The sequence below is a fragment of the Epinephelus moara genome, chromosome 20 (assembly GCF_006386435.1).
Source record: "Epinephelus moara isolate mb chromosome 20, YSFRI_EMoa_1.0, whole genome shotgun sequence".
NCBI classification, from domain to species: Eukaryota; Metazoa; Chordata; class Actinopteri; order Perciformes; family Serranidae; genus Epinephelus; species Epinephelus moara.
This window is the reverse complement of record NC_065525.1, coordinates 42,773,034-42,795,827: the sequence shown is the minus strand read 5'-3', so window position 1 is coordinate 42,795,827 and position 22,794 is coordinate 42,773,034. Positions and strand designations below refer to the sequence as shown.

Sequence of the window (22,794 nt, the reverse complement as noted above, 5' to 3'; positions counted from 1 at the left end):
TTGGTGTTAATGATTAGTTTATATGCAGCTCACCAACACCTTAAAAGCTCACTAACTAACATGTTATATCTCACTTGTTTAATCTTTACAAAACTGAACAATTTACCGTTTTACTGGGGTTATGTGCCGAGAATCTTTGTCCACTTGGAGTTTGTGGCAGGGTGGGTAGGGTTTAATCAGAAGTTGCTACTTTAAGCCTGAAATTTAACCCTAACACATTTTACTTGCGATACTTGCACTCATAAAAAGTACATTATCTGTACCAGTACTCCTTTCATCTGAGTATTCAGCTCAACACTACCAACAATGACATCATTATCTTATGAAACTGTTACAGCTAACATGACACACAGCAGCTAATTTTCACTTAAATGACAAACACAACATTATGGAAACTGTGAAAGTGGAGAAAGAGATGAATGAGCTGAGGTAGGAGCAGCGAAAATAAGCAGATTCTGTGGTACTAAAAAAGTCTTTAAAGAAATTTTGCAATGTCTTTTAAAAATCTATTTAATAGTTCATAATCTGCAGACAGAATCAGATTACAGACTTGAATTTGAACATGTAGGATCATCAATAATCAAATGTGTAAGCAGCAAGTATCAGAGTCTAAATGTAAATTCGATTAATTCATTTTTTAAAGATTTATAATTATAAGCGAATAATAATTAACTACAAAAAAACATCTAATTTCCACTGTGACATGCTCCAGACTCTTTCGGGAAACAGTGTTATGGGAATAAGCATCTGGTATCAAGGTGAAATATTCTTATCGGCTGCAACAGGTGTATTTATATCTCCAATCATTGTTTTTCCTGGTGTATATACAGAAGCAGCTCGTCTCCAAAGCTGCACTCAAACACTTTGTGTTGAGTATTTGTGGTGTGAGCATCATTTAATACGTCTCTGTTGTCTTCAGGAGACATGAAAGGTCTGAGGTGCACTCTGGCTCTTCTGGCTCTGATGGTGGTTTCCATCAGAGCTGCTGAGAAGACGGTGAGTCTATTCAAAACATTTCACATATCTGTTGGTATGGTTGTTGTTTTTTAAATTCAGTCATAAAAATACACCTAAATTAAATGGGAATCAGTCGGGTAAATAAAACAAAAAGTGAAATTTAAAATGGACAAAAATTGAATATAATATGTGTTGAAGTCACTTTCTCAGTTAATATTAAAAACTATAATCTCCTTTATTGGATTTGATAACCAGGAAGTAATCAAGTCTTTTTCTTGGGGACCCGTCATGTCATAAAACTGCATGTGATAATAATTTTGGTGAATTAGTAATATGGTGAGTTTGAAACAAATCAAGGCAGAATAAAAGTTGGGAATTGCCTTAATTTTGCTATAACACACTGTTATTTTATTATGATTGATTTATGATGATTTATTTTATTAGTAGTTTTTATTTATGTTTTTATTTTTCATTTAAATACATTTTATAATTTAATATAATTCATTTAACCCCCCCCCCCTAATTTATTTTCTTCCACAGTTGATCGACTAAGGCCTAATAATAATTTACTGGGTTGCGGCTGGGGATGGGGGTGGGGCTTATTGTTATGTATTATTGTGATTGTTATTTGTTACCCATGTTAAAACAATGAAAGAGTTGCTAACTTTTTTTGTCACATTATTTTACTAATTCTAATTTTGCTGCAACTCTGGTTTGACTACTAGGCTAATTGGTCATATCATCTCTGGCACTGTAAAAAATGTTCTCACCTTTTTGATCATCTTCATTCTGTATATTTTGTGTGTTTGTGCTCTTTTACATTTTGTAGGTTTTATTTCAACATTGGGGGGGCACATATGAAACAAGGATGGTCTGGTTGACCTCCACCATACAATTTTGACATTTAATTTCCTGCATTTTGTGAATTAAGCACCAGTTTATGTATTTTCTATTGATGGTGTGAATTGTTTTTTGTTTGTTTTTTTTCAAGTTAAAATTCCTCTGCTACTCTCATGTTTTATTGCTCCAATTATTGAAGAGGATATTATTGTATATTGGCTCAATAATGACTTTATAACCTTAATGCTGTCCAACTCCTCTCATCACAGGCTAAATCTATGTCTGAGAGGATTGAGGAAGCCAACGTGAACATTGGTGAGATATTTAAAAAGTTTGTTAAGAACTTTAATTATTCAAACAGATGGATGCAGATTTATGTAAATAATAAATAAATAAAGTAAATAAGTAGATTCAAATATTTACAGAAAAAAAAGGACTCAGGTTACTAATTTAATGAGTTTAGACTCGACTTGACAAAATTCAAAACGAGTTGCAACTCAAGTAGGATTTTAACACCAGTGACTTGTGACTTTGCTCGAACTTGAGTGTTTAGACTTGAAAATTCTTGATAACGTCCCCCAAGCCCAGAAATGAAAAACTACATCAAGGTTGGAAACATCATCTTCAAAGTACTGTTTATATTTTACAAAATTTGCATTTTATTTTAATCAAATTTCTATTTATGCACTGTTTATGTCTATTTTAATAGCACTGTATGTTGTTGTTGACGAGGACAAGTGTGGTTGTTGTTTTTTGTCTTTTTTGAGCTGCTGGAGGCTGAATTTTCCTTTGGGGATGATAAAGTTCTGTTCTATTCTATTTTACAACAATCTAGTATTTTTTGAGGTTTGTAAGATAAGGTTAGGATTATTAAACATTGAGGCAATAGTATATCCAGACCTAAATGAAAACATTGACATTGAAACATTGAACTCTAATCTAATTAATTTTGTTATTGTTTCATCAGTGACCCATTTTAACCAATAACAGCTTTATAACCAACAAGATCGTTAAGATCACAAAGTCATATTAACCTGATGCTGAGAAAACAACTTTTTAAAAACTACATATTGTGTCCTCTGTGGTTTTCTCTATCGCACTGACCTGTGCTCGATGTTGGGACACCAGTCAGAGCTCTTGATGGGCACTTTGTGGTGGATGACATGGTTTATGACTCTGAGAGCGAGAGGAACGCCGACCCCTGCACCTTCACCACATGCAAGTGGGACCAGGCCAGTGATGGCATGGTCTACGTGCCCTACATCATCGCAGACCACTACAGTGAGTGTTCTGCTTTTCAAGTATTCACATCCTTTACTTGTCTGTCTTTCATCAGTAGTTGGGTTTTGCTTGCTGTAATCAGTCCTCTTGTTCATATTGGTCATCAAGAGATGTTCTGATGACCTTCTTGTGTAAATGATATGGGAGTCCCCTTTCCATGCAAACATTTATTAATTCACTGAGCTTAAATGAGGCTTTAGCAGCCTAAATTAAACAAACCAAGTGTGTATCATTCAAATGTATTGTCTTTTTAGTGCAAAATGCCCACTGTGTGTGTTTCCCTGAATAGTGTTTCCATGTTGTGCTACTTGTTTCAGTGTTCACATGGGCACCTAACTATTGTTTTAAGAGTTTAAACTGTTTATGCTAAGCTAAGCTAACTGGCTGCTAGCAGCAATGTCACATTAAGGGTAAACATGAGAGTGGTGTTGATCTTCTCATGTAACTCTTAACAAGAAAGAAAATAAGTGCAGGATTTGACCGGTGTCATTTTGTCTTGTTTTATCTTGTTATGTCTTTATTAACTGATTGTTTCACTTTCAGCCTCTAGAGAGCGTGCCATTATTGAACGTGGCCTTCAGTCCTTCCACAGTGTCTCTTGCATCCGATTCGTCCCTCGCACCAGTGAAAGAGACTTCATCCACATCCAGTCACTGGACGGGTTCGGCCTTATTTTATGTTTCAGTCACCAATAACAGAAACTGTAGACATAATTACACATAGTAGTTTTATGGTATTTGTTTTACCGCAGTTCTTCTACATGAGGTATTAATCTAGAAATATCAACATCCAGGAAAGCACCTAAAACTTGTTTTGTGGCCTGGTATGTTATAGTTTAATCAAAATGAATCCCTATAACATATTTAAACTGGCTCACAATCATTTCCCACAGTAACATCAGTGAATTACTTTGCTAGACACAATGAATAATTAAAGCTCCATTTCGAAATACCGTAAATAAGTTTATTTAGTTATAAACAATAGTGATTGAGTTACATTAAATAAAGGTATAAGGAATCGGCTCGTCTTGAAAACTGATAATTTGATATCTTCAAACTGCTGAGCATGTAGTTCTTAAAACTGATATTAATTTGTCAATGTACCACAGACTTTCTGTAGGGATAATCCACTTTAACTATAACTGTAGTTTTATGACTCTCATAGTTTCCAGTGGTTCCAGATCAAGGGCTAAGATTGGCCTACTGTATGCAGAGGTGTCCCACAAGGGTCTATTCTTGGTCCTCTTTAATTTTCATCTTCATTCATAAACATAAACAATATTATATTACAAAATCCAAATGTACATTTCTATGCAGATGACACTCTGTTTGTCACATATCAGCACATGCTCAGTGAACTTTGGACATCTTCATATGACACGCTAGGTAGCCTTGGTGTGTCTGTTGTTAACATTCTTGGATGATGTGTCAGTTTGTTCCTGTTGCATGCATTGTGTCATTTCAAAATACACTTAACATGACAACGTTGGTAAAACACCTCATATTTCCGTTTATTTCCTTTGTGCAACACATGCACGTGGTGAGGGTTAGAAAAAAACATCATGGTTTGGCTCAACATTCATACAGGAAGCAAACACTGGGCTCCTGGGTGGAAATCCGGTCTTTGTTGGACCCATCCACCACTCTCCTGACCGCCCTATAAGGACTTTCCATTTCACTTAAGTTACGTTTTTCTAGTGGTGTTTATAACTGATATTATCTGGAGGCATTATAAACTGACACTCCCTGGCGGTGAATCATACCACTGCAAAAGGATGTTTTTTCTTGTCAGTGTCTGACGTGGAAGTCACTGACCAAGCAGCGGTATTTGACAACTTCCAATAAAGAATTTGTTACTGTTGAAGAAGACTGATTATACACACAACACGTAGGTGCAAGGCTTTAAAAGAAACAGCATAATTAAAGAAAAGACAATGTCTGCACACTTACTCCATGTCACAAACATTTATTAAACATTTGTGGCAAGTGTGCAGGTGTTGCTTCTTCCTCTCTTTATCTGGCCATTGTAAAATGAAAGTTATAAATAATAGATCTCTATGCTCTTTTGCTTATCTCAATGTCACCGTAGAGGTTCTAGCCTATTGCCTCTATCCATACACCTCAGGGTTCTCAAATTGCAGCTGTTAAGTGTTATGAATACTTAGGAATCTGGTTAGACACAAGAGTCACTTCTAAGACCCATTTGGACACCTGACAAACAGACTTAAAGTCAAAATTTGATCTTTGAACATGAACAAATCAAGCTCCTTTTTATTGTCCGAGGATCATTGTACCTCTACAGTTGTGTCTGCTCTTGATTAAGTTTGAAATATGTACACACAATAACACACACTGTTTATCATCATCAGGTGCTTCTCCTCTGTGGGTCGGCGTTCCAATGAACAACGTCTGTCTCTGAAGCGTCAGGGCTGCCTGTACCACGACATAGTGCAGCATGAGTTGCTGCACGCTCTGGGCTTTAACCATGAGCAGTGCCGCTCCGACCGAGACCAGCACCTCCTCATCCTGTGGGATAACATCATACCTCGTGAGTGACACTCTAAATGTTCCATCCCGGTATCCTAAAGTTTAAGTTCGTATTATAAAATGCTCCACTGCATGAATCATGTCCAGTGTTAGTGTGGGAGATATTGTACCCTTTATGCAGTGAGAAGGAAAGTAAGGGTTTGGAGGTTGACTGACATTACAGTTCATGACAAGACATCTCATTTGTCTTTAAACTTTTTTAAATTTTCATAGTGTGTGACCACTGACCCTGATGAAGGCCACAAGTCAAACATTGTTTTGCTGGAGTTTTACCTCTTCTTATTTCTTCCCATCTCCATGCACCCTTGGAGGAAGGCAAAGTTGTGTCAGAAATCCTGACTCCACTGACCACCAAAAGGATGAATCCATTGTTTTTAGTGACCCCTTTATTTTTTGTGGTAGAAAAAGTCTCATATGAAACAAGCAACAAGTCCTTAAACCCATACAACCACACAGGTCATATGTTCCTACTCTCTAATACAATCCACTGGGGCGTTTCCTAAATTAGCGCCCTCACCTGTGGTTAGGTTTAGGAATAGAGTCATGGTTGGGCATCGTCATGTTACATACTTAACGTGACACTGCGCACTAATGACCACATGACATGACGGCACAACGTGACGATAAGCACATCACATGGTGTTTTGTATGTACATAACTCAGTGTTTAGATTTTACGTGGGCCACCGTAACTTTCATCCTTGTCCCGCTGCGTTACCCCCTGACACTGCCGGTTGCCGTTAAACTGAAACGGCAATCAGCCAACGTGCCAACACATTATTTCGTTGGTTTCCGACACCGCAAGTCACTGTCCAAGCGCCAGATTTCGATGACATTGGAGTGAGACTGAGCTCAATTAAGCCGTGAATAATGAAGCACGTAGCGAGATTTCATGTCATACACTTTTCCGTGAGAGTTGAAAAATTGGAACATCAACAACCGATTTGTGCTGCGATAGCCAATCAGCATTGAGATCCTCCGGGGAAGTATTAGGTTGAGTTATTCACATGAGTGAAGAAAGGCAAGACAAAATATTCTAGTGCTCAAACTTCCATGAATACCACAACGTAAAAAATTTGCATCTCATTTGGTGTGAACCCAACATTATGTTGAAGCATGCATTATTATAGATGCATCTATACATACGTCACTTTATTTAATACATACAATGATAACTTATGATACTGCATGGACTGTTATAACATAGTATGACTCCTTACTACTGTTAATTGTTTAAATGTGTACAGGTGAGTACAGGCATTTATAATGCAGTATAAGCCTCATCAGTCAACCTCTAGTCAAGAGCATTCATAAGACACTTATAATTTATTAGAAGTCACATCTATAATGTTTTATGACTGTTGATATAGTGCACCAGTAAGCACTATGTGAGTTTATGAGTGTAGTTATAGAGTATTATAAAGGCATTATAATTCACTATGAATGCCCTTATAATGCATTGCAGATGTGGTCTTCATAGAAAGTGTTACCCATTTTTTTTTACTGTAAATTTGTCTATTCTATATTTAAGTTCTTGAGTGTTGCAGTACTTTGCCTCATTTTTATCCTTCTTAACAACTTTATTGTATGTTTAACATATGCAACAAAAACCAGAGTAAATTACTTGTAAGTGAAAATCTACTTTGCAATAGCTCTTTTTCTGATTCTGATTCTGATTCTGATGGTCACTACGAATATAATACTTAGCTGGACGGCTCTCTTCTCAGGCTGGCAGTACGCCTTCGACAGGATCAACACTCTGAACCAGGGAACACCCTACGACTACAACTCTGTCATGCAGTACAGCAAGTAAGCACTCAGACACCACCATGTCTTACCTTAACTGACTGACATTTCCTGTACACAAAGCACGACATAACTGCATCTTAAATTATCCAGCTACCCATCAGCTACTCTCTCAATGTCTTTAAATCCAGGTACTCCTTTTCCAAGAATGACCAGCCCACCATGGTGCCGATTCCTGACCGAAACGTTGAATTCGGTACAGCCACTGAGATGAGCCAGAACGACATCACAAGGCTCAACCGGCTGTACAACTGCAGATAAACCACACCAGTAAATACACACAAACACACACATTAACACAATAATTGAGCTGCATGTAGAGCTGAGTGTCTGTATGTGTGTTTGGCTAAATCATCTTTAGGTGATCACCCAAGTAAAACTCCCTCATCATTATTTAAAGATATACTATGCAGCAGTGGTGTAGTCTAGTTTATTGTAGTGGGTATACTGTGATGATTCCCTCCCAGCCTCGTAGGGAGGCCTGGCAGTGACCTATTCATGGGTACCAGTGACGTCACGTCGACGAGACCGCCGCCATTTTTGTGTCCGATTTGACCGTACCCCTAAGTTTCGCTATGGCAGTACACACCTCACACTTAAACGAGACGGAGAGACAACGATATTTGTTAAAAATTTCCATTATTGGTTGCGACCCATATTTAGTACCCTCAACAGTATTTTGTCCGCTAACCTCTGCAACACGCTGTGTGTGCGTGTCCGTCCGTCCATCCACCGGCCACTTCATTAGTACCACCCGTGCAATCTAATCCAAGAGCTCTGTCATACATTCTACTTTATGAAGCTTTTTACATTTTCAGTTTTTGTTGACATTGTCAGAAAGGTGATAATTAAACTTTATGTTTATTATTAAGGTTGTACTGGGTGGTGCTGGCGTACTGGAGTGTAATATATTAAAGTGTTCCTAATATTTTGTCCCCCTCAATATATGTTAATGGATTGGGCAAAATTATGAGAACACCACACAATATAATGCACTCCAGTACACCAGCACCATCCACTATGACCTCTATAATAAACATAATGTATAATTATCACCTTTTTGACAATGTCAACAAAAACCCAAAATGTATAAAGTTAAGCTTCGTAAAAATATTTATGGCATAACCATTGGATTGGATTGCATTAGACCGAACAAGTGTTACCTAATGAAGTGGCCGGTGAGTGTGTATTATATTTAAGGACCCACACCACGACAAGAGTAGGTATGAATAATAGTTAATTAGTGACTGACATCTGCTCAAACCACAAGCTTTTGAGTGTACCGTAATCAGATAACGTTAGCTAACGTTAGCATAAGACAATGTGAATCTCCATTGAGGTAGCTAACATCACGTTAGGTAACGTAGTGTCGGGCTGTCGGCGTTAATCATATGGCATCTGAAGTTAATCATGTTTCGCGTGTTTTGTAAGGGGTTTTCAAAGACTAAAATAAAAATTAGACAGAGTTGAGGACTTACCGGACACGAAGTGTTGACTGCACAACCTGGAGTTAACGTTAGCTGTTGGCTGCCAGTGGTCTCTTCTTATCGCAGCCAACCATTTATTCTAGGGTAGAGCGCACAGGGTGAATTTTATGAATGGAGGGGAAAAGAGGAGACGCACTCCCCTGCAAAATGTATTTTATTGCAGTTATTTACCTGGTATTTGCGAAACAAAATAACTTAAGTTAAAGTTCTGTCACAAAACTATATTGTTACGGATCTTTGCACATTTTTAAGTGGGTATACGGAAATCCTGGAGCTTTCTTAGTGGGTATACGGCGTATACCTACGTATCACGTAGACTACACCACTGCTATGCAGGAATTTCTCCCAAAAAACAATGTATAGACTAGGACTCACAGTAAAAAACAACACAAAAATAGTCAGACGAAACATCAAACAAGATGGAATCTGGGGTTGGCTTTTACTTTCACTTTTGCCGGTGAGCGTGTTTGCAAACAGTAAGTGACAATCTTGCACAGAACACTTTTAATGAATAAGGCCTGGAAAACACTGAACGATTTGAGCCCATTTCTGATCCAGTTTTGGAGCTGCACAACTCATTTCAGAGTCGGACCAGATTTCAGCTTCATCTGGGGTCGTTTTCTGTGCAGTGTACAGGGGGGAGTGAGGACCAATCATGGTCACAATCAACTGCTCCCATTGGACATTAGGATGAATTTCTGACATGTCAGAAACCTTGGTTCATCATTGTCATCACACTCGCACAATTATAGCAGAGCCACTCATTGATTCCACAAAGTGGTGCTGCTAACATGAGACGGAATCAAAACTTGTACTGACTCGGGGTGCCCAGTGGCTCACTTGGTAGAGCTGGTGTTCAAAGTACAAAGGCCAAGTCCTCGCCGCAACAGCTGCACGTTCAATTCCAATCTGCGGCCCCTTGCTGCGTGTCATCCCCTCTCTATCCTCCTTTCACACCACCAGCTCTCCTATCAAGTAGGATGAAGTCATGTAATTTGGGACACTTTTTATTGGATTACCACAAAAACTCAAAAGACTTTGAGTGTTACTTTTACAACCTGTTATGTATCTATGCTGTTTTTCCATAAAGAAAATGTGTTGCCAAGCAAAACATTTCAGAAACTTTTGTCTTTCAGGCACATCAAGAAACTTTGCTTCACTCCGATGACATGCTCAGGTGAAATAGGACAACTGGCGAGGGACAGTTATGTTTGTTTGTTTGTTTTTTAAATGGTAAAATCAGTTTGTCAGTTCAGTCATTGATTATTTCAGTCATTTATATACCTAAGTACTCATTAAAAAAATCATCCACCTTCTATGCCATGTTGTCTCGGGTCCATGTCCATTGGTCCGACAGCCCATTGGTCCGACATTCCATTAGTCCGACAGTCCGCAGTGCTGAATGGCTCCCGGCGGGCGTATTTCTACCTTGATGGTGCGCCGCGACTGGCTCTGGGTCAGCTGGGAAAGGCTTGAGGCGAAGCAGGCTCACAGCTTATGTGTTTGCCACTTTCTTTTTCATTTTAACCTACACCATGATCTTTTCCTGACCCTAACCAAGTGGTTTTTGTGCCTAAACCTAACCGGACCTTAACCACAGGGCATCATGATGATTTCGGAACAACGGGACTTCGGAACAGTGGGTTTAATATGGTCGGAACATGTGTGTGTGTGTGTGTGTGTGTGTGTGTGAAAAAGTTCTGGACTTTTGTGGGCGACATGGACTCACTGCATCATCTTTAACATTATTTTTAAGTGACAAAAATATGATGTGACAGGGTGGCACACAACAGCATAACAACTCTGGTAGATTAAAAACATGCCTGTTCCACCTCAGAGAAATGTCCCATTACACCTGTATGGATTAAGTAATCACTCAAAACCTTATAACCTGATGTCCCAAATGACCTGACTTCATCCTAAAGCCAAAAATGCACAAAAAAAAACCATGGCCCATCAGAATCAGACAGACAGTGAAATAAAATGGCCTGTCAGTAAAATGATAATATATTTATGAAACATTGCAGATATCTGCTCTGAGGGTTCCAGGTGAGAGGTTTTTGATAAATACTAGTTTGAAATGTGTTTTCTTTTTCTTTGTAAAATTCAGGTGTGGATTTAAACTTGGTTTTATTTTTTTTCTGTCAAAGGCCCAACACAGAAGTTTTCTCCTCCTCCTGGGTTCAGCTACCAACAGACGTCCTTCTGTGAGAGTTCAAAAGCACGGGAGATACATATCTGTATGATGACTGAGCCTTCATTCAGTTTGGAATATAAATGGTTGAAATGGATTAAAAAAAATCAAATTATGCTCAAATTTCAGGTCAGCAGCTTCAATAAAATATCACATAAATCATGTTGCAATGGCCTCATTCAAAGGACTATTTTGTTTACTTACCTCACTTCAGTAAAGATATTATTCTTTTTTTGTTTGACTTGCTCGGTGACGCTTCTGCAGGGCACTCAAACTTACAACCACAGACTCTGGTTACAAGAAAAACTGACCACTAACCAGCATGTCAACTTGACTTGAAAGTTTATCCATAAACACCACTGAAGTTTAAATTTTTCACTGTTACGGCAGCATCAGGTAAATCAGGTGTTTCCCAAATGGTTCAGCAGCGAGGTCCAGATTTCTCCTCAATCATTAGTTCAAGGTCCACACAGTTTAAAACACTCACCGTGTTTGTCCATGCCTTTGAGCTAGTTTGCCGTCTCTGTTAAGTAGCTGTCCAATATTCACTCACTCTACAGCAGGAAATAGCCCTTCAAAATAAAAGCTCTGTGTCAGAAATTCACTACACTAAAAATTGTTTTTTGCAAACGACACATTTGCAAGTCACCTGCGGTCCATTCAGAATGGATCCACGACCGACTTTTGGACCACGACCCACCAGTTGAGAACCACTGCACTGAATGACTAAAACCTAAATTAAAATTCTTTCATTGTTTCAATAAATGGTATAAATCATGAGCAAATAAGATTTTTAAATGATGAGAGAAAAAACACAAATGTTTTACATTGATATTTATTGATTAGAGTAAATAAGAAAAAGTGATTCCCACCACCTTAAAGCAAACAGGAAAATCTTTCATTATAAATCCAGACTTTCTGTTCAGGAAGAAGACAGAATGTAATGGATACGTAAAGACACCTGTCACAAGACTGCACTGACCTGACAATGAATAATTATCTGCCCCAGAGTCATGTTAGATGATTCATCCCAGTGTGATGGTGTGATGTCGACATTAGGAAATGATTTCACTGGGTCTGTGACTCAGAAGACAAATCAATTGATTGATTATCTGTCAGAGAGGCTGCAGGATGACACATATTGGAGAGGAGGACTAGTTACTGCAGTACAGCAGGTTGATGCGGTTGATGTCGTTCTGGCTCATCTGCCTGGCTGTGCCAAAGACGGCGTTGGAGTTCGGGACAGCCACCATGGTGGGGTTGTAGTTGTCCTTAGAGAAGGCCAGCCTGAAAGGAGGAGACGAGTCATCACTTATCTTGAATCAACATTGTTTGCTCAAGTAGAGACCTTATAAACAATACAGAGCGTTGTTCCTGACAAATCTGGTGATATTCTATATTTTTCTTATTTTCATCAATTGATCTACCAACAAGCATCTTGTGTGTATCCAGAGCCTGATTTATCTTCTGTCTCTGTGCTATAGACCTTTATCGTTGTCCAGTTAATCCATGATGGAATAACTGGATGTCAGAGTCAGACTGACCTGCCGTAGTGCATGACTGAGCCGTAGTCGTACGGAGTCCCCTGGTTCAGAGTGTTGATCTTGTTGAAGTTGTATTCCTGACCTGCAGTGATGGAAGAAGTATTAAGGTCTTACACTGAAGTCAAGGCAGCTCTCTACGTTTGTCAAAACAAAAGTTCTCTGCTACTGTCATGTTTTTGGGGGGAACAAATGCACATGTTTTAAATACTGAGGGGGATGTGTCCCCTGTGACCCCCCTGAAATCAACACTCATGCTTCAAATAAGTAGAGCACTTCAGTAAATGTATGTACCATAAAGTTTAAATTATTAACTATATTTGGGACAGGTCTTTTATTCCTTTCACACAAAACTGTTGCTCAGCAAAGACGGAAAAGACAATCAAATTGTTGATTTAAACCAGTCTGAATATTACTTGTATAAAAATTAGGCTTTAGATCAATACATCATTTATGAATCGCTCAGTTGGTCTAACTCCATCAGACAGTGCATCAGAGGGTTACGGCACCCGGCATAGCGACACAACACCACTTTATCCTGTTAAAACAATCCTCACAACTTGGATTCATTTTTATGAGAAATCCTTTTAATCCCTTTGATGTGAGGACCCTTACGGATTAAAGGAATATGTATAATATACAGGGTAATCGAGGAATGGACACATAATTTGAGGCAGCCAACAACCTGGTTTTATACATCCGAATCAGCATTTCTATTAAAAAAATAAACTGCTTGGCGACCAGACCAGGCCTCTAATTGAGACAGGCCTTCATTTGTCAAAAAGTACAGCCACACTGGGTTAGTAAAAGGGACTGGGTGTTTGACGTTTTACAGTAGTTACACTACTTTTGATCTGTTGCTGATTGGTCAGCAAACAAAAGTCACTTTTATATTTCATTATAGCACTGAAAAACATCCTCATGTCTCCAAATCCGCTGTTCACTGTTGATGTTTTACGTTTGAACGCAGCACTGTGAGGAACCTGTTTCCTCTACCTTTGATGATGTTCTGCAGCAGGACCCGGATGACCTGTTTCCTCTACCTTTGATGATGTTCTGCAGCAGGACCCGGATGTTCTGGTCCCTGTCAGAGCAACACTGCTCGTGGTTGAAGCCCAGGGCGTGGAGCAGCTCGTGCTGCACCGTACCGTGGTAAATGCAGCCCCGACGGCTCAGAGACACGGTCTGGCTGTTGCCCTGGCACCCACGAAGGAGTAGCATCTGCAGACATGTTGGACAACACAGTCAGTGTGCTCAGTAAGACATTTCTTAACATGGCTGCTACCTTACTGTGTGTACACATGGAAATAAACCCCCTGATAAAGACTATGCTACATCTGTACACACCCCTCCAGAGACTGGATGTGGATGAAGTCCCTCTCGTTCCTGTGGGGGTAGAAGCGGATGCAGGTGGAGTAGGAGAAAGAGTTGATGCCTCTCTTGGTGACATCCAGCTCCGTAGAGGCTGCAGGGAAAATCACAAAGATGAAAAAAAAAAACACACTTTAAAAAATAAGCTTGTCTATATTTTTCTTACTCTCAATAAATCCCATGATCTGTAATGATGGTCATTAAGGCCTTCTTATTACTGTTTTTTCAAAACTTGTTCTTTTTGAAGTTTGGATTATTGTTTACGATATAAATTTTACGATAAAAATCTGACAGGATAAGGGCACAGTGACAATCCGGTCTCGCTCCGAAGCTGTTGAAAGCCGGCACTTGGGCAGTAACTTGCAGTGTCAGACAGACAAACAGGTGGGCAGGATGGGTCCAACAAACACCGACTTTCACCCAGGAGAGCGGAGTTTGCATCCCGTAAGATTATAAAGCCAAACCCTGTTCTTTTTTCCTAAACCCAACTAGGGGAAAAAAAAATGTCAATTTGCGGTGTTGTATCGACGTAGTGCTTTTATTTTGAAAGAGACTGTAGAAACTGTACATTTCCTGTGAAAACAGAAGTGTATTTTGAAAACAGACAATGCATGTAACAGGCTGAAGTTGACGTCCCAGAACGTCAACAACCAACACACCCAGGGTACCTTGGACGTTATATCTGTGATGAGGTCATTGACTGTGACGACCTGAGGTCTCACTTACAAAACAATGCGCAGGATTAATACTAAAAATGTACGTACAGAAAGAAGCCAAAAATATGTAAGCATCATGGGTCAAAGTTTCTCCCATCAAGTCTGTTTTTATACATCACAACTTTTCTATGGGACGTGGCGTACGCCTCTTTCAGGCCTTGTTTTGTGCGTATGCAGTTTTTTTAAATGAGGCCCCTGAACACATGCTATAGACGAATTTGGCGAGCGATTTGTGTATGCCGCTATCTTGACATGTGTCAGTCATCAGTCATCAATTCATTATGCTGCCTTTGTGAACTTACTCTCTACAATGACAGCATCATGAATAGCTGGATTGATGATGTTAGACAGTGGCCTCCGGTAACTGATGAAGGTATCTTAAATGAGTACCGATATTATTATAGAAATTAATCATTTGTTTGAGCGATAAGCAGGAAAGATTATAATAATAGGGAGATAAGACTATCATTAAACACTGTGTAATATAACGTTAGCGTACGTTACGTGTGCTGACGTTAGCAAGCTAGCAGCGTGACATTTAATCATTATGGACAGGCTACGTGACCATCACATCATATTGAAGGCGATCAATATTGATCGCCTTCAATATGATGTGATGGTCGTCTAAAAGGCGGTGTAAAATTTGCCCGACCCATCCGGAGCTCAGGTAATTTTGACCCTCAATCAGAGACCTGTAATTGCCGTTTTTCTGGTCATCAGAGGCCAGGCGATCAATAAAATATTCTTGAATACCTAAAACAAAACACAAACACGTGTTGTTGTTGTTTTTAGTCAAGTAGCCTGTCCATAATGATTAAATGTCACGCTGCTAGCTTGCTAACGTCAGCACACATAACGTATGCTAACGTTATATTACACAGTGTTTAATGATACAGTCTTTTATCTCCCTATTACTCTAATCTTTCCTGCTTATTGCTCAAACAAATGATTAATTTATAAATTAATATTGGTACTCATTTAAGATACCTTACCGGAGGCCACTGTCTAACATCATCAATCCAGCTATTCATGATGCTGTCATTGTAGAGAGTCAGTTCACAATGACAGCATCATGAATTGATGACTGACACATGTCACCGCAGCAATGGCCCCGCTGCAAGATGGCGGCGTACACAAATCGCTCGCCGAATTCGTCTATATTCACAGAGCCAACAGTCTCATTCTGCAGCAGAGAAGTATAAAAAAAAGCTGATAGAACAACAGCCAAGCAAGAGTCAAGAAGTAGAAACCTGAATTTGTTGAAAAAGAAGCTTAAAAAAAGTATTAAAATGTCTCTGAAAAAAATCAGATGCGATATTCACAAGAAATAATCTGCTCAAAATTCATCTTAAATTATTACATTCTTGATTTGGGTTCATTGTACTGAGTATCAGTTGTTCTGTACAGTTGTTGTTGTGCATTGAATATAATGTGAAATATCCATAAAATATGTGACTCAGTCAGGGGGGTCAGAGTATGTGTGTCAGCAGGATGGTGAATGTGGGATTGAGTCAAAGTAAACTACAGTGTGTGTTTATGGTGATGAAGAAGCTTTGCCCAGTTGCAACACTGAGACTCACTGATGTGTGTTTTAAGATTCTGAACAACAGTGGAGCTCTATGGCACTGAGGAGGAAGAGCTTTTACACAATACTTGTGAGCAGGATCCATTCCTGTTGGTTTTTGTCTTCTTGTGGGATTTGTTGACAAAAGAAAAATATAGAATCACCCGCCTGATCCTTTAAAGGAAACTAAACCTTTTCAGTTATTTCTAAAGAACGTATCCGTGCAGCAGGGGAGCGTAGGGAGGCACTTACAGTAGTGGTTAGCGATGACGTAAGGAATGTAGACCTTGCCGTCGGTGGCTTTAGGCCACATGCAACCACGCAGGACGCAGGGGTCGGCATTCCTCAGGGAGGGCAGACGGGACACAGCGATGTCACCGTGTACCTCAATGCCGTCACGCTCATTTCCTGCAGAGGATGTGAGGAGAAGTCAAGTCAAAACATCTGCTGTGAAAAATCTTCATCGTTAGTACATGGAACCAGAAATAAACAATGATCAAGCTGAATTTTAATTTCTATTTATGTATCTACAGTGGACGTGATGGTCACTGCGTCTTACCAAAGTCTTTGTTGGCATTCTCCAGCTGCTCGGAGACGGTCAGGTCATCCTCATCGTTACTGTCCTCACTCGCTTTCATCACAACCTGCAGACAGGAAGTGTTACCAAGGTAGAAAATGTTACCAGGACATGTGATGGAAATGTGACGGAATATCAGAAATAAATGATCGAGGCTCATTTATAACCCAGTCAAGTTTTCTTTTGGATCTAACTGTGTTATCTCAAGAGATGATTATTTCAGACAAATCAAAACTACTGCAGCCAGAGAGGAAACAGAGCATTTTAAGATATGAAATTAGGATCAGGCCGAGACGAGAGGAAGGCTGCTTCTCCATTTCTCCTAATTTCTAAACTCATCGTGTACGACTGTGTGTACAACCAGAATAAGTTTTTGTATTTCAGTATGTGGGGTGAAGTTATGGAACAGTTTAAATGTGGAGATTAAGCAATGTCAAACACACACTGATTTAAAATAAGCTACAAACACATGATATTCAGGAAGTGCAGGGTTGAAGAAGGGGTTTGACATTCACCTGTCGTTCACAGCGATAACTGTTTATATTTCTCTACTTTATATGTTTATCTATATGAGGAGGCTGTTCGTTTCATTTCACCTGCTGACTGATGGAGAAGAGGTGGGGTTTAATAAGTTTATACTTCCTCACACTTCTTTTGGACGTGTAAATCGAAGTAACCAGACACTGACAGTTGTTTTTCATTATTTGTAAATATTACTTTCTGTCTGCTTGTTTCCACGCATGAAATAACTATCAAATAATAATCAATATCAAGAGCTGAATGTTAGAAGTATGAGGAATTGACCTATGGCTAAGCTCCGCCCTCAGACGCGATGAGCCAATCACAGTGCGTATAGCCATTCCCATACACTGGGACATTCTCTGCCTGGACGTCCATTGAAATGCATTACAGAAAGTCAGTTTTGTTTGGTTTTATGAGCTTTTTCTGAGATTTGAAGTTTAAAAATGGTCAAACGGTGTGCATGGGGTACATGCAACTCTGACACAAGGTATCCTGAGAGGCTGGGCGACCAGGTGTATTTTTTACACTTTAAACCACATCTCAACCGAGAAAAGTGTCTCCTTTGGATAAAGTTGTGTGGTAACGTTAGACCACAACATCAACTCAACGTGAATAAGATTAACAATGATGTCTACATCTGTTCTAAGGTAAGTCAACATTGTGTTTGAGGCAACATATTGTCACTTTGCTGGAAAGAAATATAAAGTTATCTTTAACATCTCTAGCTAACGTTAGCTAAAGTTAGCCTAACGTTAGCTCCTAGCTGCGTTGTTCATCATGTCACCTTGTTTGCTGGGAGTTCATTAGCCTATTTTGTTCTAGTTTTGTACTTTGGTGATCGTACATCATTGTTAGCTGTTGTCCAAAGGGCTCTAGTTAAGCTAACGTTAACTTCTGGAGCTTAGCTTCATTAACTTATCTGTAATGGCAGAGATAACAAAGGTTGGCAAACGTTATGCTGAATGATTCAGTGTAAATACTGTAGCACCAAACTAACGGAGAGACACTCTTGGTAAAGATGGTAAAAAGGCCGTTATCCTTTTCTCATATTCTGAGCCAAAAACCTTAACTTCAGTGGCACTTTAACTTGTTGTCTTTGATGGTGACGGCAACCAGATGCGGTTCACAAGCGTACACTGTGACCTGTAAATTTTGGCTTGTAATTTAAGCTTTTCATCGACCTTCTCAACAATAAAATGATGAATATATCCCTCCAATGCGTAGTTTAGGCCCTTTTGGTTACTTCTCAATGACATTTGATCGTTATGTCCCCAAAAATCATCAATTGCCTCCTGTGAAATGCCGTGTACTGTGACACCTGCCATAGCGCCAGTCACTGAATGTTGATAGTTTGTCTGAGTGAGTGGAGGGGGCGTGGCTTAGCCATAGGTCAGTTGATTAAAATCTCATATTGATGTTATATTGAGCTCAGTTATGTCTTAATAAGAAATAGGAGAAGTTTTACCAAACTGACAAAGACATTTCCTGTGTATTTTAATATATTATTTTTATTTTAGTTTGTTCACTAAGTACACAATTTTTCTGAAATCTAGATTTTATTTTTTATTTCAGTACCTATTTTTTTCACACCTAGTTTTATTTACTTACTGTCTTTTTTTAAATTTAGATTATTTAACTATGACAACCTTGGTAACCTACACATGTAGATTTTTTTTGGCTTTACTGTCCTAAATTAGAGTATTTTCTTGTTAATATTTGTTTGTGTGTTTGGGGGTTTTTTTGGCATCAGAATGGCTGAATGTATATTTTGTCTACAACATACAAAAAATTCACCTATTAGGGGGAGATTGGTTTGCCAACTGTAATTAAGAATAAAATTATCAGCTCAACTTTTAAGCCGACATGATGGACAAACGCCCCTAAACTGGTCATAAATAAGAAAAACTACAATCCTGGCACAGCGGAGCAAACTCCATCTGTGGAAGATTGTGTGGTACGATTGAAACCTTGAGAACTTTTTGCTCCAGCTGCAGATGTGTCTGCAGTCAAAGGGTGCATGATAACATCAGTACGTCATCGGTATTGGCCGATGCTGTTAATTCCACTACAGAAGAGACTTGATGATCACTAAAATTAGGTAGGAAAAAGTGGATATATCAGTCAGTCAATATCATGCATCCCTACATTCAGAGACCTGAAGACCAGCTTCATGTCACAGAGCTCCAGCTGTGCAGGACTTACCCCGGCCTCGGTCCAGACTGAGACTGCAATCAGGGCCAGGAGGCTTAAGATGCACTTCATCGCTGCCATGATACCGAACAACCTGCAGAAACAAACCAGCGGTCAGGCCGAAACACAGCAGCATCAGTATCAGAGGAATCAGGAGCAGGAAGCATCTTCACTTACCTTTACCTCTTTACTTCAGGGAGGAAAGTAAGAACTGTGATGCTCTGTGGAGGCACAGCTCATCCTCTTATATACAGTAGCAAAACATGCCGTGTTCCACCTTCAGCAGAACGTACGCAGGGCATTACCTTCTTAATTCCACAGATACAGGTTAATATTTACCATGTTAAACCTCCATAAACGTGGACTTGATTTTTCCCACCCTTCGCAGACATACGGCCACCGCCACACTAATCCAGAAGACAAAGAAGGTGTTAGAGTGTTAGATGCTGATATTGATCTTGACTAAGCGTCCCATAACTGCTTTGAGATTAAGCGGTCACTCTGCAGGGAGTGTGTAGGAGTCACCTACAGATGGTTTGTGAGGCGGTCACAGAGGGTGACGGCAGGTCACTGAAACGCTGCCAGATCAATCCTTGGGGTTTAAATGTGTCCGTTCTGTGTGTTTGTCCTTAATGAACTTAATGAATGAACAATGGTGGCTTTATACAGAGCTGACCCTGACGGTGGAGGACGACCGGGCCGTTTCGTCTCACTACTCTAAAGACAAGGAGCATTTACCACAAATACTATTTATACCACTGTGTTTATATCTGTTGCTATTAAATTTTTACCAGTGTTAATACCACCACTACTTCTTCTCCCAGTAGTACCTCAAATGCCTAAAAATACTAGCTCCTGCAATCCCTACAACGACTATTGTTACTACTGTTCTCTCACCAGCAAGGACCACACCATCAAAAAGATGCTATTAACGGTTTTATTGAAGAGAAACATGACCGATGTGCGAGGCTTGGACTGCTTGTCACTCATCCGCTGAGCCAAATACATTGTGGGAAAGCTTCAACAGGGCATGAAGAACCTCCTGTGTGGAGAAAGAGGCAGGGAGAGAGGAACAGGATGGGAAGAGTAGGTTAGGTGGGTATTTATGCAGAGAGGGACACAGTTGAGGTATGGTCCTGCTCCTAATATTGCGTCAGTTGGTGGGGGAAGGTGGCCGTTGGGGAGTATTGTTGACATGAGAGGGGGTACTTGGTCTGCAGCGGTGTTTGAGTGGGTGGAACATGTCAGGTGGTATCCACATGAATGCCAGAACCAAAGGTCTGCCAGCAGAACAATGCATTGGAACAAAATAATCAAAGTTATTCACTTCACCTGTCAGTGGTTTGAATGTTCTGGCTGATCGGTGTAACACACTCATTTTCCTTTTAGAGCAGCATCAAATTAATCAGAATTTTCCCCTTTCTTTAGTGGGCCTTGATATGTGCAGGTTAATATGTCCGTTTATGCATTTGTTAAACCAAATTGTGTCTACGTTTGTTCGTCAAGACAAAATGAATAATCCATTGAACTGAAATTGTAGACTTAATTGTGTTTCACCACTTTAGGTTTTGTCACTTCTGTTAATCGGCAGGGATCCCTTTTGCCCATTTTAGTTTCAACTGGAATTGCACAATTAATTTACCATTTGAACAAACACGTCCTCCTTGCTAACTTTCCTGGATCGTCCAAATAAAACCCACCTGGATCCTGTGCAAATGTCAAAATGTGACAAATTAACAGCTTATACGTCCTCGAGGCTTCAGCGCCTTGGCTCACGTCCAGCAGGATGTACCATGAACCCATAGGACAGACCCAATATTTGATCATCCTGTATTTACGTAGCGAGCTTTTCTTTATGTTGAATAAACTGTGTTTGCTCAGTGAGGTCATCTGTCAATCTGCTGAAGGAAGTTTTATTCACACGTTAAACAATTTAATGTGTTGTTTATTGGCTAAAAAATATCCATCCATCCATCCATCCATTTTCATCCTCGTATCCAGGTCCAGGTCTCGGGGGCAGCAGGGATCATCATGATCAGGTTTTTCTGTGTGCAGCCTGTAGTCTTGTGGACTTTGTTTTGGGGAGTTTTCTGTTTGTGTTTTTCTTTGTTTCCTGTTTTATTTTGTCGGTTCACTCTTTGTGTCATGTCTGATTTTACTTCCTGTCCGTGTGTTTTCCCGCCTTTTTGATTGTCTGCCTGATTAGCTTCACCTGTCCCCCACTAGTCCTGCAGTCCACTCACCTGTTCTCTCTCTCCCAGTGAGTGTCTTCTTCAGTACCTGCCCAAAGACTTTGGTCTTTATTAGATCATCTGTTCATGTGGTTTCCCTGCTGCCTGTCTGTCTACCTGCTCATCTCACCTACCTGTAAGCTGGTTTTCTACAATTAAAGCATCTTTTCTGAATCCACCCTGCTGTGCTCTACAAGTACAGTACTTGAGTAAAAGTTGCTGCTCTGTACTTCCCTTATTCTCCACCAGGAGGCGACATGTCCTCACAGTTCTAAGGTACTGTGCACATGTAGAGAACAAACTGGTTCAACTGTTCATTAAAAAAGCCAGTGTGACATTATTGTTTTAATACCTGCCTAAAGCCAAAGGCTGGTTTGGTTTGGTTCTTTCTGAATATTTGATGGAAAATCTTTTGCAGCAGTGTGTGATCCCTGAGAGAATCAAACATAAACCCAAATACAAAAATGCAAAAACACAGAAATTATACAAATATGCAAAGAAAGTATTGTTTTCTCTCAGGTTTTATAGGATGTGTGTGCACTGCAGCTGTAGTGAGGGAGGAGCTGCCATTCATGACTCATCATTTATCTGCTATTTGATAAAAGGCTGACACCAACGCTTCTATCAGAAAAACAATGCATCTCTAATCTTTGTCTACACTGGTAACCAGTCAGCCCGAGGTCGGGACAAGTTAACTGTTTGATATTTAATCTGAATGTCTGAGACCTCTTTTCAATCAGCTAGCCTGAAATGTGACTCAATGTCAACATGTCACAAAAACAGATTTGTTTAATTATATAAACTAGTCCATACCCATTGAGTGCACAGTTGCCCACGTACAGTTTCACATGGTGTGTGTTTGGGATACAGGTCATAGGAAATTGCAGATTAAATAGTCAACTGAACCCATTAAGAAGAGCAATGTATTCAGACAGAGATTTTGTGAATTTGATAGTATGATTGCTTTATTGA

General features: G+C 39.7%; 1 protein-coding gene and 1 pseudogene across 1 annotated transcript; one reads left to right on the top strand and one right to left on the bottom strand.

The window, feature by feature from the left end:
• Positions 1-842: 842 nt before the first annotated feature.
• LOC126407757 (high choriolytic enzyme 1-like) lies at positions 843-11,272 on the top strand. The gene is made up of 8 exons (XM_050072948.1): positions 843-996; positions 2,067-2,112; positions 2,926-3,078; positions 3,622-3,739; positions 5,447-5,625; positions 7,351-7,432; positions 7,561-7,699; positions 11,067-11,272. The coding sequence occupies exons 1-7, from the start codon at positions 925-927 to the stop codon at positions 7,688-7,690; spliced, it is 780 nt and encodes a 259-aa protein (XP_049928905.1). The 5' UTR covers positions 843-924; the 3' UTR covers positions 7,691-7,699; positions 11,067-11,272.
• A 992-nt stretch (positions 11,273-12,264) lies between these two features.
• Positions 12,265-19,672, bottom strand: LOC126407760 (high choriolytic enzyme 1-like; annotated as a pseudogene).
• Positions 19,673-22,794: the final 3,122 nt, after the last annotated feature.